Genomic DNA, 19,318 nt, shown 5'->3' on the forward strand with positions numbered 1-19,318 from the left:
GAGTTCGATCCCAGGTAAAAAAAAAAAAAAAAAAGTCTTATCAGGGAAAAAGGAAGAGCATATTAGATATGGAGATACGAATTCCCTCCTTCTGTTTACTACATGTAAACTCCTCCGTGCCTAGTGTTCTCTGACTGTTTCTATGCCTGATCGCTTATCCACGCACATCATGCCTGTGGACCACCGGTGGTGGTGGGATTAGAGTCCCTAACCTCAAGCAGTGTTATGCAATTTTGGGGGTGCGGTGCAAGGACTATGGAGCGTGAGGCCACCGCTGCAGGCCGCTCTTCTCTGAAACTTTGTCACAAAGGTGTACTAAACTCAGATGTTCTCTTTTTCGTGAGATCCTCTTGATCTTGGAACTCCCCTCAACACCCAGGTATCTTTATGATAACATACAATTCAACAATTTAAATTACATCATTCAGCCATTTAGTGTATTAAGAGTTGCACAACCATCACATGATCCATTTTCAAACGTTTTCATTATTAAGAAAATCCTTTGCTAATTAGCCATCCCCTTATATTTCCCTAGCCCTAGAAAACCAACTAATATACTTTGGGTCTCTACGAGCTGCCCCTTTGGGCATTTCACATAGAGTGAGTCGCTGTGCCCTTACAGAATTTTGCTTGTACCTCTGTTATCAGTCCTACATTCTGCTCTGTATATTGGATTTGCTGGCCACCTGATTTCTTTTATAGACTGAGTCCCTAAGAGATTCCTTTAATCACAGTGGTAGCAATGTGCCTGGTATATCAGTTGACCTTAAATTGAAGGAAAAGGAATTCCTTTTCCCTTTTATAAACAAACACAAGGAGTAGGCTACAATGTAACAGTCAGAAATATGAAAACAAGTGGCTCCTGCCTTCAGTGAATCTTGTAGCAATGAGATTTTGTAAAAACTTTGCATATGAATGGCCTCAGCAAAGTGTGAGGAGAATACAGTTCAGCTGGAAAGTCAGCGCTCTCTTTGCTGAATCCCTCTTCCCATTTTGCATCCTCTTACTCTCAGACCTGGCAGTTTGGTTCACCTGCCTTAGAAGCCAACCTAGCCGCTCTGTACCCTGCCACCCTTCTTACCTGTCTCCCTCCCCTATGACTCCCACTAAAACCTACTGTAGATTTTGGTCTACTCCAAATAAACATTCATGTTCCTATGTAGCAGCACAGAGAATAGATGAGAGAAACAGGATCTGCAATGTATGCTGTCTTTATTTGTAACATCAGAATAAAAGAAACTTCCCGGAGAAAGTGGATTAGGTGGAAATTTGTTTCTATTGCACAGTTATTTTCAAGAGACATTAAACCCTAGAGACATTTTCCAAATTAATTTAAATAAATGTATTATATCATATTCTTTAAAATATGGGTGTTGTATTATCTTTGGAGATTATAATTTGGTTACAAAGAGAGTATTTAGGCTGCCTATTCTTTCTTTTGCCTTCTTTTTCATCCTAAGTGTAAGTACAAAGAGAAATATGTGTGGCAGAAGAGAAAACAGTTGGGTGGTTAATGGCTGTCAGTGTTAAAGCCAAGTATTTACAAGTGAAAGGAATGAGGCCCATATCATGGGTAATCGGATTCAAATGGATTTAGGAACTAAGGCTGAAACAGGAGCCTAATTAGAGAAGATTTCAAGGTCATGGTGTCAGTCCTCACCTGTCTGCCAGGCAGACAGACTGTCCACAGCATTTACTTCAAAGACATGGTCAGTGGCTCTTGCTTCCTGCTTCTTAAGGAAGAAGATGCCATGGCTGCCCCTTGCAGCTTTATGTGTCTACATCTGCATTTGGCCTCCAGAAATGGAGAATTTAGAATAAAATATTTATGATTTTCTTAAAGAAAGGTGGGAAAACAAATCATATTGGATAAGCCACTTTTGCTGAGGTAAATTTAGTTTTGTCTTTTTAAATATGGGAAGAAAGGATATGGATGAGGAATAAAATGACTCTGCTTCCATGGACAGGACAGCTACATGCGAAGGGGTCTTTCTGCCCTCTGAGATCTAAGATGTTGAACACTCACTAAGGTGGATGTCTGCCCTTTGTGTTCTTTCTGAGTTTGCTTTGGCATTTGGTGTATGACTACTTTCTGTATTTAACCCACCTTGATTTCCTTTGCAGTTTGGTTGTCGTGGAAGCTCAGTACCTAGAGTTGGTGGCACCAAAAGATGAAGGAGGGAAGACGAGGCTGGGTGGGGATCTATCACAGCTAATCTTCCAGACAGGGTCCATGACACCATCCATGAGATGGTGCTTCTGTGGAATGGTGAGTCGGGACTCAGAGAACGTGGAGAGAGCTGTATCTTGCTCCATTCTCTTCTGCTGCTTTTCTTAGCTCCTGACCATCGGTGTAGACACTGGGTAAGGGCTGTGGCTGGACACAGAGAATCCAGAGGTGGTGGGGAAGAGCATGGAGCAAAGATGGTGCTTGGAGTATAGAGTCCAATGCTACATGAAACTTCCACATCATGGAAGCAGAATTTTGTGTTCTTTCCTTGTAAGTCCAACCCCGTGGTATTTTCCATCATTGAGGGCATCATTTGACTTTAGGATTCAGTGCACAAAGGTGATTCTATTGCCTTGAACTTTAAGGAAAAAGAAATGATTAGGAAAACAGATTCCTCTTTCAATTCCTAATTAACTTTCACACTAATTTGTTTTCTGCTAATGATCAATCTACATTTAGATTCAGGCTTTGGCCAAATGTTAGCTCAAGGTTTTTATAAATCTAATGCAGATTTTAAAATTACAATCACAGGATTTTTTTCATTTGTTATAATTGACTAGACTTCTCAACATTCTTTTTATAAAAATGCAGTCTACACTATTAGTAAGTAAACGTGAAAATACTTGCATGATTTTTCAGTGATCTCAAAGCATTCTACAGCAGATTTAATTTAATTCTGCAGATAGAAATTATTGCCCTTTTCCAGAATTAAAAAATAAGAACAACAAAAGAAGTCCTGAATTAAGATCTAAGCATATGCATTTTGGATTCCTCACCCTTACCTTATGCATTGGTTTACCCATTTCAATAAACATTATCTCTCGTGGAGCAAAAGTGTTACGGCTGTTTGCTCAGTCTTACCTTTCTTACCAGTTGACTCAGGGGCCATAGAGGAAATCATTTGAGGTCACCTGTGGTTAAAAGGTAACACAACTATAGCTAAAATCAAATTTTAATCTGAAGTCTCTCTGGTAACTGTGCACGTCAAGGAAGAAGTTTGTGGTAGAAAAAGAGAAGATGAGTACTACAGAATGGAAAGAAAGAGGAAGACAAAAATGAGAGGTGAAAGGAAGGGAGAACAGAAATTTGAGGCCTCTCTGGAGAGTATTCTGAACCTCTTCTCCAGCCAGCCCCTTCCCAGGCAGTCACAAAACCCAGGTTGCTTCTGTGAGGTCAGGGGCTCAGATCTTTTCAAATTCTCAAGTAGAAGAATTAAGTCTTTTGTCATGTGGACTCTTACATGGGTTCCCAAGATTTTAAAAACAAATAAAGGTAATTTTATTAATATAAATTTACCTTAATAAATTAACTTTATAATATTTCTTTAGAATGAAATTAACTGGCGAGAGCTGTATTATTAAATAAACACAAAATGTGGAACTGGAAGCTACAGATGGACTCTTCTTTCTTTAGCCGCCACTTCTAATTTCTGTTTTGGTTTAAATGCACACTATTAAAGCAGCCTTGTTTTACAGTAATGATAAATAGTATCTAATTTCTAAAATTTCTAAAGATGTGCAAACAGAATTTTAAACGGCTCATTACCTGGAAGGAGGAGAAATTGCTGAAGTGATCACCAACAATATATTTCACACTTAGATGCCACTGGTACGTGAGACAGAGAGACAAAGCCCTTTAGAGCTGATGGGGTTAAGCGGGCCGGTCAGGCTCTGAGGTGAGAGTTCCTCATGCACATGTGGTCACGTGACACAGTGTAATACCAGTCCTGCTCTGTTAAACCCCAACTCTGACTCTGGCATTTCTCTGGACCTTGCACGCTGGACTGTGGTAGTTTGCTGTCTTTATGTGTGTGAATACCTAAATTTTAAAGAACCAACAGAGAGCTGTGGCCTTACAAATGAATGCCATCTAGAAGTTCAAGCACATGTGCAGTGACAGAAGGCCCAGAACCTTGAGGTGGGCACGTAAAGACTTTGCAGGATAAGGCAGCATATTATAGGGCCTGCGTGTTCATGTGTTCTAAGCAGGTTCTGCTTTAAATTATAATCAAATGTATAATTGTCTGAATCAAGTATTACAGGGTCACCAAGTATTTCCTTAGAACTCTCATTATTCTGAGCACAATTCCAAACTTTCCAGGCCTGGTGTCCTTTGCCAAATTACTGGGGTGCTGATTAATTTTTCAGGTGATAGCAAGTGAACCTGTATTTCCTGCAATTTACAGTCATTTTTTTCTATTGCGGTATCCTCAACCTGATGGCTTCCTGTAGCACATTTATACTTTTCACTAGACTATTCCTACCTAATTCTCAGGATAAAGCAGTAGCATTTCAACTTGGTTTTCAGGGTCTCTTTGTGCCTTTCCTATTGTCTCAAACATCACACCCAAACAGAATTTCCGATTTTCATTTATTTCCCGTTATTGTTATCCTTTTTACCAGTTGCTTTTTCTTCATCTGAAATTCCTTTCCCTTGTATCTGTTTATGTCCAAGTTCAAGATTTTAGAAGTGAACATCATTTTAATCTCAAGATAGATATAGACATAGATATAGATATAGGTATAGATATATATACTGATGTGTTCACTGTACATATGATTGTGGGTAAAACATATTAGGAAATGTTTAATGACATAGAAATATTTTTTCTATTTAATGGAGCAGAAAAGCAATTTGGAAATTATGATTATTCTTTTTTTAAGAGAAAAATATATAGGAAAAAAACCCCGAAAATTTCAACAGCCACCAAAATGTTACTGGTTGGTAGAACTAGAGATAAGATTCATTTAACTTACAGGTATTTTATATGTTGGGGAAGTAAACCTATTTTGCCTTTGTAATAAGACATTAATTATAAAATAGGTCTAAAGTACAGGGTATCTTACCTCTCCTTATTTAAATAAATTAACTATCTGACCCTGTCTGAACTCTTTCAAGTTGTTCTTTCAATTATAGTACTCAAATACCCAAGTACTTTAAAGGGTGTCTAACCACGGCAAGAGGCGCTGGTGCGGAAGGCCTTGCTAGCGTTTAGCACGGTGTGTTTTTGGTGCCCGTTTTTAGCAGCCAGCTGCACTCTGCTCTGGGAGCCAGTCCTCGATGTCTGTCCACAAATGTCCAGTGACGCCCCCGTTTCTCCACACATTGGTTCACACCTGAGCTAGTCTCTAATGAAAGGGGATTGAGATTTAGTATTTCCCGGACACCTGGGTGACATTTTTCAAATATTCCCATCAGCAAAAAAGGGTATGAAAAGTCTTCTGTGTCATAGTTATGAATAGTGTGTTCACATAGAGAGGTGACTATTTTTTTCTGGTGACCGTATTACATAAAGGGAATTATCTAGGTCTACTTTGTCACTCAGGAGTCCCGATTCGTTGCTTTGTGGTTTGTTTGTTTGTTTGTTTTTGCATAGTCCCCTCCCAAAGAAAAGAAAAGAAAAGAAAAGAATTGGTACTCAGTGATAATATTTTAAAAAGTGGATTTAGGCAATTTTCCTTGAAACTTTTTTCCTTAATTCAGCATGACATAGAATTAAACAGTAGAATGGGAGGAATTTATTTGGAGATATCAAAATAAGAGGGGGAATTGTTTGGTTATACAACAGACTGTAAGAGGGCCGAGAAGTGGATTGAAGAAAATTATCAAGCATGCATGTTGTTTTTAAGTGATACTTGAGCCTAGGATGTGCAACAGCTGTGTTTTTGACTTTTTTTCCTCGTGCCAACTTTCTTTCCTTGATTGATTTTCTCCCTGACAGCTCACTGTGCTGATAAATGTGTCCACGGCCGCTGCATCGCTCCAAACACCTGTCAGTGTGAGCCTGGCTGGGGTGGGACCAACTGCTCCAGTGGTAAGTGTCCACCTGCTGCTGTCTGTCTCGGATGTTTGTGCTGCATAGACCTTGTCTGCCCATTATCCTGAGCCAGTTCGCCTCTTCATCCCAAGTCAAGCATGGCCGGACTCCACATCCTACCCATCCATGGAGTTCCTTTTAAACCTGTAGATGTATTACATACAGAACTGCCACTAATTGAGAGTAAAGAAAAAAAAAATACTTGGCAAGATGGAGATTTCATTAATTTGCTACTCATACTTCTGTAAATGGGAATGCATTTTCTAGAGTAGGGTCCAGAATCTAGATCCCTTACTTATAGAAGTCAGTTGTGGTTATATTCTAACTTCAGTTTTTAACTTGATTCATCTAAGATATTTTGTGGGTGGTGAAAATTTGCCACTTGTTGATTTTAACTCAGAAGCAAAATAGATATTTTTTGCCATTAACATATCATTTGTGTTATATAATTTGTTTCTTTATCCTGAGAAGGAAAGAGTGTGTATGTGCTCAGATAACATTGGGGAGATGCACTTGTAATAAATGAAAATTCACAAACATTTTGATGCTTGTTAAATGAAACCATAATGTAGCATATAATTTGTCTTCATTATTCTAGAGTTAGAATTGTAAGATGATGATAATTTGACCATAACCAGACTGTACATAATTTGTTTCTTTATCCTGAGAAGGAAAGAGTGTGTATGTGCTCAGATAACATTGGGGAGATGCACTTGTAATAAATGAAAATTCACAAACATTTTGATGCTTGTTAAATGAAACCATAATGTAGCATATAATTTGTCTTCATTATTCTAGAGTTAGAATTGTAAGATGATGATAATTTGACCATAACCAGACTGTACCTTTAATCCTCTATCCATTATCATAAAGATTAAACATTGGAATGCCATGAAGTACAGTTGCTTTCCTAAATTTCACTGTTAAACTGTGAGTCCTCTTGTTAACTAACTGCTGTGGGCATGGCTGTGCCCACTTCTTCCTTCTTTTGTCACCTTGAAAAATGTGAGAGAAAATTGAAATGCAGCAAAATGTAACACGCAAAATGTTATTTTATAATAGTTTTTAAAAATTAGCAGGTTCCCATGACAGTACAAATTTGGCTTCATTTCTACCAAATAATTTTCTGAGACTAGTCTAAAAGTATGCTAAGCTGTCAAGATAAACTGGTTTTAAGAATTTTATTTGCCTACTTTAGACCTGGGAAGATTACTTTTGACCTTGTAAGGACTCCTTACTTTGAACTTGTGATCTCTTGACTTGCTGCCTTGGTGTCACCGGAAGAAACCCTTGTGTCTTCTGCACAGAGCACCACATCTGAAAGGCCTCTTTATTGTGTATGTGTGTGTGTGTGTGTGTGTGTGTGTGTGTGTGTGTGTGTCTGCTCCTGAAAAGCTTCTAAACTAAATTCCAGTGGATAACTGTCCTGCAGGGTTTGTTTTGCTCCTGTTGGAAAGCAGGCAGAGATCGGGTATTCTGTTCCCATGCCACTGATGCAGAATAGCTGGGATGTGGGATTTGGCTTGGGTCCATCTTTTAGCCAACTGCTTTCATTAACTTTTCCTGCTTAGAAATCAGTTTTACCTAGACATTTTGAAGAAAAATAACATTATAAAGTAGTGGGAAAAGGAAAAGTAGATATATTCTTCATTTGATAATAGTTTGTTACTAATTTGGGGCAAGGACACTGGAATTTCAGTTTTATTCATACATTGTTTCCTAAAAACTACAGCCTACTTTAAGCTAAAAGGTCAGACCAGAGAGTGTGTGCACAACAAAAGCCTACATGGGTTTTAGTCTCTCTAGAACTGATTTGGACCTTCTAGAAAATAAACTCTTGCTTTATTTTAGAGTTTATAGACTTTTGAACATAGACTGTATACATTGTTTTAATGCTGGAAAATCATACTTAGGCCACTGCAAGGATATTCTCTATAATTTAGTTTTATAATGGACAGAGCATAAATAAGCATGAACTGATGTCTTAATTCTTTACAGAAGTTCAGAGAAAACTATTTCTGATACCTTTTCAAGCACAAAAGAAAGTGCTATTCTGAGCTCAACTACATGCTGGGTTTTGCTTCCTGGGTTTTGTCTGTAACAGTTACCCTAACTGTAGAAAATTCATGAGTTTGTGTATACTTAGCTAGATAATTCTGCAAACAAAATGTGTGCCATTACAGTATTCTAGTATGTAGCAGTGTTAATACAGCTTACTTTATAAAGATTCTATTTCCCCTATTCTCTGGCTGTTCTATACATGAATTTGGTGATGTATGTTAGACCTATAAAATGATTGTTTTGATAATTGCTCTGGCTTTTTATGTCATTGAAGGCACAACCGGGAGATGAAAACTATAGTAATTTTTTAAGCATAGTTTTTTTTGGTACCAGGGATCAAACTCAGAACCTAGCACATGCGAGGTAGGCAGCAGAATCACTGAGCTAAATCCCCAGTCCCTAAGCATCATTTTTATTTTGGAACAATTTGAGATTTACAGAAAGTTGCAAAGACAGTACAAAGTTTTCATACATCCAAACCTAGTTTCCTGTTGGTTAATTTACCACTAGTTTATCAAAATTAAGAAACTGAGATTTGCACATTAATATTAAAACTTCCAGATATTACATTTTGTCAGTTTTTCCACTAATGCCCTTCTTATGTTCCAGGGTTTAATCCAGGGCACCACCCTGCATTCCCTTGTCATGTCTGCCCAGTCTCCTCTTCCTGTGGCAATTTCTGTCTTTCCTTGTTTTGTTTTTTTAAAATTTATTTTTATTTTTACTTTGTTGGTGCTGGGAATTGAACTCGGGTCCTCGTGTTTGCGAGGCAGGCAGTGGAACCACTGAGCTAAATGCCCAGTACCTCTTGTTGTTTTCCAGAAGAACATGAGCCAGGTATCCTGCAGAATGCCCCAGGATGTGTGTCTGGGTGTTTGTTGTGACAGGATGACTGCCCAGTTAAGTGCTCTGCTCATTGCATCATTGTATCAAGATCTCCACATGAGTCCTCACTTGCTTAAAGTAGTATTTGCCAGGTTTCTCAATGTGATGTTTCTGTTTTTTCTTTCCGTACATTATTTGCAGAAGTGAGTCCCTAAATCTAGCCTACCCTCAGGGGCAAAGGCAGCCATTAAGATCTGTATCTTGGAGGAAGGAGTATCTACCTGCATTATTTGGAATCATTCTATAAAAACATTTGTTTCTTCTTCCTCGTTTATTCAGTACTTTATATCATTTTAGTTCATAAGCACTTCCTTGCTATTCTGAGTTATATGACAATATTACATTGTTATTTTGCTGCTCAAATTATCTTAGCTTTGGTCCTTCTGTCCTTTTGCAGTGTTCCATCCTTTTGATTTTGAGACTTCTTTATTTTCTGGTGCTATCACATACCGTCTTCGATTTTCCTTGCTTTAGCCCTTGAATGGCCCTTTTCTCCAGGTTCCTTTTTTGGAGAATGATATTTAGAAACCAAGATCTGGGTGCTAGGTGCATTGCTGCTACTGAAATACATAGTAAGTTGCAAGGAAAAAGTTTAATGGAAATAATTACATGATCCCTAGTACAAAAAAAAAAGTAATTGCAGTATTAAATGTAACGGGAGAGTGGAGTGATGAAGGACAGGCCATTAAGAGGTAGATTGTACAGGACTTGTGAGAAAGCTGTTCATGGAGACGTGTCTCACCCGAGGTATTCTGCTAGCAAGGGAAGCTGTTGGCTGGTGGTCACAGCTGGCCACTGGGTACTACCGGATGTGGACGCTACCAGGGCTGGCCATGCTACCCAGCTTGGTGTCAGAGAACCCCTAGCGATGCAGAAAGAGGGCTTTGGAAAAGCTGCAGGTGTTACAGGAGCAGGTGCTAGAGAAGTCGTGACCTTCTACCCGCACTGCAGGAGCCACTGCATTGGTCTGCTGGGCTAGTGCATTGGAGCCAAGCTGGAAGACATTTCCTTCTGCTGTGTCTTTACAGTAGTCTCTGTGCAGCATGCTCCACATTCAACCAGCTGGCAAAGAAAATATTAAAGGGCCCATATCCATTTTTGTAGAGGCAGGGAGGATGCATTTAGAAGCAGGAGGCGGTACATTGGTAATGTTGCCATCCACCCCTCTGGTTACTGTGCTGCCACACGCCTTCTTCCACACATATCTGAGTTCCGGTATATTGACAAAGCCGCTCTGTATTTCCACCCGGTGTGTATGACCGTCCATTTCACAGGTGGCGGAGCTTTCACTCTTATCCCGAAATAAAGGTACAACTGTGATAACCGCTACTAGTTGTACGACTTTTTTCAAATTTAATCACAGCTCTATTGCGTGTTCTATTTCCTAGATACTAAAGTTAAAATGCAACCTTTATATAAAATAAATTAAAAGTGGAAAGAAACAGGAAAAGAGAAAATAGCAAACAAATATAAACACATGTATATGAGAGGCAAATAGAAAAATATTAAAAGCTACTAAATACCTCTCCTCTGCAAGTGGTCACAAAGCTCTCAGAATTTCTCTGGCTTCTTTCTCTCTCTCCCTGGTCTGTATTTCCAAAGTCCTGAGTCAGAAATTCAGTTACTTGTGGTTCTTCTCCGGGCTCAAAGCTTCATTCCCAAAAGGTCTGAGTCCCCATGTGCCCTGCGTTTTTTTTTATTGTTGATATTTTCAACAATAACCTTTCCTACTGGGCATGGAAACAGCAGGGATTACTCTACAGGACCCCTGGGTTCCAAATATAGTTTCCCTTTCCTATCTGTGTAGAAGTAAACCATTTTCCCCATTGATAATCAGAATCATTCCCTCCAGCCTGAAGAGCAATCCTTTTATTGAAAGTAAGACTCTAAAATGGCCAGATGGCAATAAATTAATAGCTATTATACACAGTTAACTGCTTTTATTCCTAAAATATATGGGGGATTAAAAGACTGACACTGTCTAACATGTGGGTTTGTGAAGGTCCCCCTTTGGGAGCCGACATGACTTTTCACTGCGACAGTGGAAAGGCTCTTACTTTTGAGGTGCACTTGTGATCCCAGGTCTCAGTGGATTCTTGGTTCTGAAACACAGGTATGTTAGAGAACTGTACACTGCGTCTTCTTCCGGAATGAAACCACGATTTATTTGACTAGACTCAGACATATTGCTTCTTTCTAAATTTGATTAAAATGATTTTTTTTAAAAAAGCACACACGTAGTTTACTTTTATTGGCAACTGTATGTGTGCCTTTGCCTACGTGAGTGAATGATATTGCTCTGTTTTATTTGCCCCCACCCATTCTTGCCCTCAGCGATGGCTGTGCAAGCACCGATCCTCTGTTCCTCTCCACGCTTGCTGGGTGATGAATGCTGGAGTACAGCGTTATCGACCTCTTTAACCTCCGTTGTGCCTGGCACGGGGTTGAAGCACAGAAAATGTGTGCTCCGTTTCATCAGACTGAAAGAGCTGTATGGTTCTGTAGCATTCTGAGCAGGCCATTCATGCGTTCACTTTGTGAACTTTCGTGGAGTGGTTACTGCCTGCAGAGGGTGCCAGACGGCAGAAGCCAGTGTGGCGTGGCTGCCCGTCCCACGAGCTCACGGCCTGGGATACAGGCAGACGAGACAGGAGGTGTGAAGAGGTAGAACAGGGACCGCTAGAAAGGGTTCGTCTCTGAATGGATGAGGGCAGAAAAGGTGGCATATACTGCTGGGCTAGAAAGCAGGTTACCGTGGGGCGGGAAGCAATAAAAAGATGATAAACTGGAGACCAAGTTTCCAGAAACTTAGCTGAGAAGCCGAAGAAAGTGAGCCCAGAAATAAGGAAGTAAATATAAGAAGTAAATGTAAGGTCAAACACTTTTGTTGTGTTGCTGTTGTTCATTTGCTTTTGTTTACATTTTAAAATGAAAATGACTTACAGGCTTAGAGGATGATGAAAGAAAAGAGGGCGGAAAGCCAGAGACTCACCTGGGAGAGGGAGGGCATTTCGCTGTGCCCTGCTGCTCCTGGGAAGACGGCTGGGAGATGGGGTGGGGTCACAGGTGCTGACGGAAGAGGTTTGAGAGGTACAGGGGGGTACAGACTGCGAGGGCGCGGGTTTCCAGGTGCCAGTGGGCGACAGCGGGGACAATCTGAGGGAGTTTGGAGCTGAGGATCTTTCCTCTTGGTAGATGGGCGGGACAGAGGAAATCTGCTGACACCAAGGTGGGAAGAACACACGTCACCTTGCTGATCATAATAATTTGTCTTTATTGAGCACTGCAAGTTTGCCAAGCATCGCTGGAAGAATACAGAAATCGCCTCATTTCACCTTCACAACTATGAGATTTAATCCTCACCACTGTTTCAAGCTAATTCTGAGACAGGTAGATTTCCTAGGTTGTGGATGAAGAAAGGGAGGTGCAGAAAAGCGAACTTGCCTGAGTTTGTATATCCAGTAAATGCTGAAACCAGACTCTCGGCTCATTTAGAGCCAGTAGCCTTCGTCACAATTGGCGTCTCCCAGAGTCAGGGAGGCCTAGTTAGTGAAAGACAATGAGGGGAGCAAACAGCAGGAGGCATGGGCGGGCAGCGCTGGACAAGTATTAAAACAGATCCTCTGAGAGGCGTTGGGGTGAATTTCTAACGGCCCCATGGACTTTCCTCATTTTGGGGCTAGATTATATTTATGATCTGTTTCAAGCAAAGGACTCCATGTATGAGTTCCCCTAATGAATATGTATATGTAATTCCTGAGAACTCTTTCTCTTTGAGTTAGAAACTCTAACTCAATTAGAGTTAGAAATTTTAGGAGTAGTAATACTACATCTGTTTTCTTAACCTACATGAGCCTATTTGTAATTTTCTAAGTGGCTATTGAGGAATTTATTTCTCCCATGGCTATAGGGCACAAAAGGGAGAGTCCCAAATCAGTTAGCAGACTGCAAATCATGTTCAAAGGCTTGCCCCCCAGGCTCTGTGCTTTGACATTCGTATCAAATAGAGGCAGAACTGGAAATTAATTTTATTTTAGAAAAATCAGAGCTGGGGTTTTATTTAGTCACTAACAGCATTTCTGGTACTTGCATGTAGGAAAAGTATGCCTAGGAGGCAAGACCATCTCCCGCACTGTCTGGGGCAGCGCAGCGTAAGGAACGCTGGTAACCTTTTGTATGAAGCAAGCGTGCTGTGCAGCGCCGCAGTAAGTAATAGGAATTTGCCTGCAGGGTCTTCGGAAATTGTAAAGGTACAAAAAACTGGCATGTTCTCTAGCGAGGTCTGGAATATGGATCTACTGCCCAGACACAATGCTGCGATTGATGTTGTCTGAGAAGGGACGGCTGTGGGAACCCAGTCCCCACTGCTAGCTGTCAACATGCCCATCGCCTGTCAGACTTTAGAAATCAGCTCGTTGGAGCAGCAAGAGTAAAAGGAGATTATTTGGGCTCACTGGGGTGGGGGGCAGGCACTGATGGGAACCTGAACTCGGAAGGACTCAGCAGAACGTTCACTAGAACTGCCCCGAGGCAGTGATCACTGCTGAACTGTCCCTTGGTTTGATGAATCGGAAACCGGATGACTCCTGGCCACTCCCTGATGGGGGGAGAACTCTCACCCCCACCCCCACACCAAACCACTCCCCGGAATGAATTGCCCAAGCCCTAGCTGCCTGCTTTCCTGCGCTTCACAGTTCTCATGTTTAGAATGAGAGTGAGAGTATGTACTTCACAGGCCTGTGAAGACTCAGTGTGAACCACCTGCAGCATGATCATGGCAAGGAAGTGGTGACTGCAGTTGTATGAAAATCCTGACTCTTACCAGGCAAGGGACGGAGCAGCTCTTGGTGGACCTCTCATCCGGCCTCTGGGACCCAGCACCCTGCTTTAGCTGGAGGATTTTGTTAACAAGCCTCCTTGCCAGGAGGTTGTCCAAGAGAAAGTAGTGCTTTTTGTTTCATTGCGTTATTTTCAGCTTCTGGTCATGGATATCTGCTACAGATGAACTCACATCTGGTCTATGCTGCTTCCGGTACAGTGAGAATACTCTGGGCATTCACTTTACTCGTGTTAGTGAGTTCATAGGCAGGGGCTGGAAAGATAAGACCAGACTGTCGTGCTGTTCAGTTCCATTCCACACCATGTATTGATTTTTTAAAACTTTGTGCAATATTCATTTATCACAAAACTTTGTTGGTTTAACTCTAAAAATATAACCAGATCTAATCTATACTTACTACCCCTGCTGTTGCCACTGTAATCCACACCACTATTCTTTCTTCACTGGTGATTATCGCAGTGCCCTTGTTGCTTTTCCTTATGCTTTCTTGGAACCCCCGAGAGTCAGCAGTCTGTACTGAGACCAGAGTGCTCTTGTAAAAATGTGCTTGACAGCTTGGTACTCATGTCCCCAGCACTCCCTAGTATGGTTAGAATAAACTCAATGATCTGCCTGTAGGACCTGTTCCTCCTGGATCTCTGATCCATTTGCACCCACGATCTCTCGGGGTGTAACACTGCTCCGACTCTGCCTTCCTTTATGTAAGACAGCGGCTTCATTTCTGCCTCTGCACTTGATATTTCCTCTGCTTAGAATACTCTTCTCAGTGGAGCCTGAAACGATGACTTCTTCAGGTCAGTTAAAGCTCAGCCTAAGTGCCACCATCATGGAGAGATTTTTCTGACCTCTATGTACAAATAGTATCCTCTGTTACTCTCTGTCAGGTCTCCTTTTTGATTATTTTAAGGCATTCTGAAAATACTTGATTTGATTGCCTGTGTTGTTTTGGTGTTTTTGGTCTCTTTTCTTCCAGAATGTAGGTCCCGTTAAAAACCCAGATCATATCTGTTTTATTCAGTGCTGCTTTGCTGTTATTTAATGTCTTGCACGGTAATGGACATGCAGTAATATTCAGTCAATATTTGTAGACGGAACTAATAAAGTCACGAAGGTGCTGAGAGCAGTAATGGGTGTAAAAATGACATATGAGAGATGAGTAACACTCTGTCTCTTCATTCAGGGTGCTTTCAGCTCAATAAGGGGAACTGAAGGTTGTACAGCAACGGGTAGATCATCCGCAGTAGTGAAGGTGGAAGTGGCCAAAGGCCTTCTAGAGAAAAGGCAAGAGTTGAAGTCTTTCCCTGAGATAGAACAGGCTTCTGTGATTAAAGGATTCACCCAGGCTATTGTGGTACAGTCCTCCTTGGGGCCTCAGCAGAAGATTCCTTGCCCGCAAACTGGTAGCTGCAATAAAATAGTAGAAGCCAGGCAAGCTATAGGATGTGTTTTTTATGAACTTTGAGGAAAATGTGCACCTGGGAGCTCCTCTCCCTCAGGAGAGAGAAGATTGCAATATAAGGATCAAGGATATTACTTATATTGGAGGCATGACTTTTAAAATGGTGGCTCCATGACTAAGAGAAGTGTTTAAAAGTCAGCTTTACGTGAATGGTGAATGCTTAATAATTTTGACATCTAAAGTTTCCTTCTCAAGGTGAAGATGTATACGGTTTTAGAATTTAGCTGTTAATTTGTACCCAAATGACACATGAACAGAGAGAAACTAGGCAAAGAAATTCAGACTATAAGTTATTTCAAATCACATAGCAATGAGAGGAATTTCATTAACTTTTTAGACTCCCCTTTTGTCAAATACATAGCACAGAATAACTTGGCCTAGTTTTTAAAATATTCATATAGAAAATATTAGATTGTAAATTTTGGTAATTTTCCTATGTAAATATGAAGAGCATTTTTCTGATTGCAGTGATATGCTTCCTGGCTGCTTTACCTAGAGGGAAACATGGCCGCAGTCTGTCCGGCTACCCTCTATCGTCTAGGGCACCAACTCTGATAGGTCCACAGGTGTCTTTTCTTAGGGGTGATGTTGTCAGTTGGCTGAAATTCATTTTCTAGATTATTTTTAACCCAGTATCTTTCATGGCTAGAACTGATATTTTATTGTTTGTGATTGTATACAAGATTGTTTAAAATACTTAAAATGTTTCTTATAGTAAATAGTTTTAAAAGAGTTTTAATCAATCTTGTTTTCTTCTTTTGTAAAGACATCTTTTAATTCATAGAAAACTCAGTTGATTTCAAAGATTTTGAACATTTGTGCCTATAGCCTGGAGCAAATTAAATACACTTAAGATGTATAAAACCAATAAAGGGTGGAAAGTAATAAACTATAATACTTATCTTACTTAAAAGGACTATCCCAGCAGGTTAGATAGATAGTAGAGATCACAAGAACTTAACTCTAGGTTCATGAATGATTGCTGTCACCTTAAAATTCTTTGAAAAATGAATAGTTTCACCACTCACTACTGTTACACAAAACCAGAGGGGGCGACTTCCATAACCAGTTTAAATTTTTAATGGAATTGATTTGACCTTGAAGTTAACATATATATTTGTGTGTGTGTGTATGTGTGTGTAGATATAATTGAGAATTTTGTTTCTTAAAAATAAAAACCTTTAGTACTACACGATCAGATTTATCTATGCTATGTTAGTTTTTAGACTGTATAGAGAACATCAAAGGTTGAAATTGTTTGACAGAAGATACCATAAGCAAAGTTGAGAGAAGAAAGAGACTGGGAGTAGCTTTTTGTAATAAATAAATCAATTTTGTAATAGATTTTTGTGTAAAATAGACAAATGACTAATATGTAGACTATGTAAAAAAACTTCTGCAAATCAATAAGAAAAAACCCTTTAAATTTAGAAGAGGCAAGTGACATAATGAAGTAATTCAATGGCAAGGAGACCTGATTGGCTAATGAACATGAGAATATGTTTTTCTAATAACCATGATGAAGGAACAGAGACCACCAGTTCTTACCATCCAAGTGACTAAAGTTAAGGAAGTCTGATAATATCAAGTGCTTAAAAAGATATGAAAGAAGTTTCCATATACTGTTCCCATGAGAATTGGCAGAAAAACTTTAGTTAGACATTGATTGGGCCATCTCTACTGTACATTTTAATTTTAATTTAATTTTTGATACCAGATAGGGATTGAACTCAGGACATTGCATTTGAGAGGCAGGTGGCAGCATCATTGAGCTAAAATCCCCAGCCCTCTATAGTACATTTTCAACATGTGTAGATAATATGATCTAGCAATTTCATTTCTATGTCCTTATAATTCATCTGTATACCTTGGGGAAACCATGCATACATGTAAGAGGGGAGATACTCTTTATATCTTCATAATGTTGGAAACTTGGTAACAACTTAAAATGTCTATGTATATTGGAGAAGCTAAATTTATTGGGAGGCTGTTAATACAGCAGAATGTTATATAATAATTTATGCTATTCAGCTAAGTAGTCCATTCCTATAAACTTCTGTATGCCATTCCACTCTTTAAGCAAATGTATCAGTATTAGGAGATCTCAGTATCAAAATACTGGGTTTGAAAACAGCAGTGATGCACAGTGCTATATATACATTTCGTGTAAAACTCATGAATATATAGGCAGTTGTATTATATATTGTTTCTGAACTCCACACACAAAGACTGGAAGGATGCATATGAAATCCACAACAATGATTACCTCTAAAGAAGAGTAAGGAGAGATCCAGAAGCTAGGCACAGAAGAGACACAGAGGACTTTAACCTTCTGGGCAGAAGGTTATTTCCGGTACCGAATAATGAAACTGACACAGTGACAGTATTCACAACAGTTAATTCTCTATTGTGGGGACCTGGGGCTTTGTTGTACTATTATTTGTGGTCAGAAAAATTTTTCTCTAGTAGACGATATCAAAGTTTTCAAATCACCCGGTTCTGGGCCTCATTTTCTTACTGTGGGATTTTAGATAAATCATCTAGTTTCCTTCTCTCAGCCTCTCACTCACGTCCAAAGTGCAGATGTATGTGCAGTGTTGGTCCTGGATACTTGACCCTTCAGTACCACCTCAAACTTCACTTCCTGGATGCTCTGTCTTTGGACAAGGGCACAACGGACACAGGTCATCTCTGTCTTCGGCATCCCATATGCTCTAACACCAAGCAAACTCTCAGGTGACAAATCTTGTGACCCAGTCTCTTCCAATAGATAAAGAATTTTACCGAAAGTACATTAGTCAGGAGCAAGGAGTATGTGTTCAATGAATAGAACTTAGTAGTCACAGAAAGTGCTGGATAACATTTCAATAAAAGAACAAATAAGCAAAAGAATGAAAATATGTTGTCTTATTAAGTAAGTCATCTTGTAACAGCTCCCAAGGTTGTTATGATCCCCTTGACCTCAGTGAATATGTGTAATCCCTCCAAATCCTTCCTTAATCCCAGCCTCAGCTTGTATCCTTGAGATTTTCCTGTATCAGGAATAGAGAAGCCAAATTCCCTCATACAGAGACATCGACGTTTCTACTCAGGTGTACTGAACTATAAGTGTTTCACATCCTTTTCTTAAGCCAGCACTGAAGTTATTAACAGTTCGTACTTTGAAAATTCATGTCACAAACATTTTAAAGACGCATAAAAAATTCTCAACCACTGAATAACGTGAATCTAAACAGCACGGGGTGGCTGTTGGTGATTGTTGGCCCACTGACAGCTCTCAGAGAGCTTTTTGACATGTGAAGGACATGGAGTTTTAGTGCTTTCAGGGCATCTGGAAAATATACTTTTATTGTTCTGCTTCATGGATGGAGAAGCTTTCCAAAGCTGTTTTAGTTTTAAAGCTCTTGGTGTTTTGAATAAGAATCTTTTCTTCTATGCTAACAAAAGGAAAGACACACCACAGCCCTTGCCAGCCTGAAGCATGAGGAATGAAATCACAGGGAGACAAAAGACCCCGGGAATTTGGACTTAAGAAGACAGGGTGCACATTTCAGGAAGAACCCCGTTTTGCTATCCTTTGAGGCAGGAGAAAATTATTTTGTCTCTTTAAAAAGCATCCACTCTATGGAAATGTTTTCTTGAAAGTGACTAATTTGTGATTTGCCAGTATGTTAGAAGATGAAGGGTTGAATTTTCTTCTCTGTTAATATCTCCTTAGGAGAACATCCACAGCTAAACTTCAAGTAAAAATAGATTTCTGGGTCAGTATGCTGTCTTTGATGTGTCCTAAGAGATACTTGACATTTATTGTAAGGGCACTTATAGCCTCAGTTCCTTCCAACAGCAACCCTGGTGAGATTAGTTATATATTAGGAGCTGACATTTCTTTCCTCATAGTAAACTTGAGTTCTAAGATTCAATATGTTTTTCTTCTGTAAGTATCTGGTAAGAATGTGTCATCTTCAGGGTTGTTGACCTTTACACAATTTTACAGTTACATCCCAGTGGTATTAAGTATATATATAT

General features: G+C 39.8%; 1 protein-coding gene across 8 annotated transcripts in view; it reads left to right on the top strand.

Annotated features, from left to right (window-relative positions):
- Megf10 (multiple EGF like domains 10) overlaps window positions 1–19,318 on the top strand; it is a 323,793-nt gene that overhangs the window by 227,119 nt on the left and 77,356 nt on the right. For all 8 annotated transcript variants that reach the window (XM_033766476.1, XM_033766479.1, XM_010627214.2 and 5 more), the window contains exon 5: window positions 5,952–6,044. In XM_033766476.1, coding sequence (XP_033622367.1) covers window positions 5,952–6,044 — 93 coding nt within the window. The remainder of the gene's footprint in view (window positions 1–5,951; window positions 6,045–19,318) is intronic.

This window comes from Fukomys damarensis, unplaced genomic scaffold (genome assembly GCF_012274545.1).
Source record: "Fukomys damarensis isolate Sample0158 unplaced genomic scaffold, DMR_v1.0_HiC HiC_scaffold_3, whole genome shotgun sequence".
NCBI lineage: Eukaryota > Metazoa > Chordata > Mammalia > Rodentia > Bathyergidae > Fukomys > Fukomys damarensis.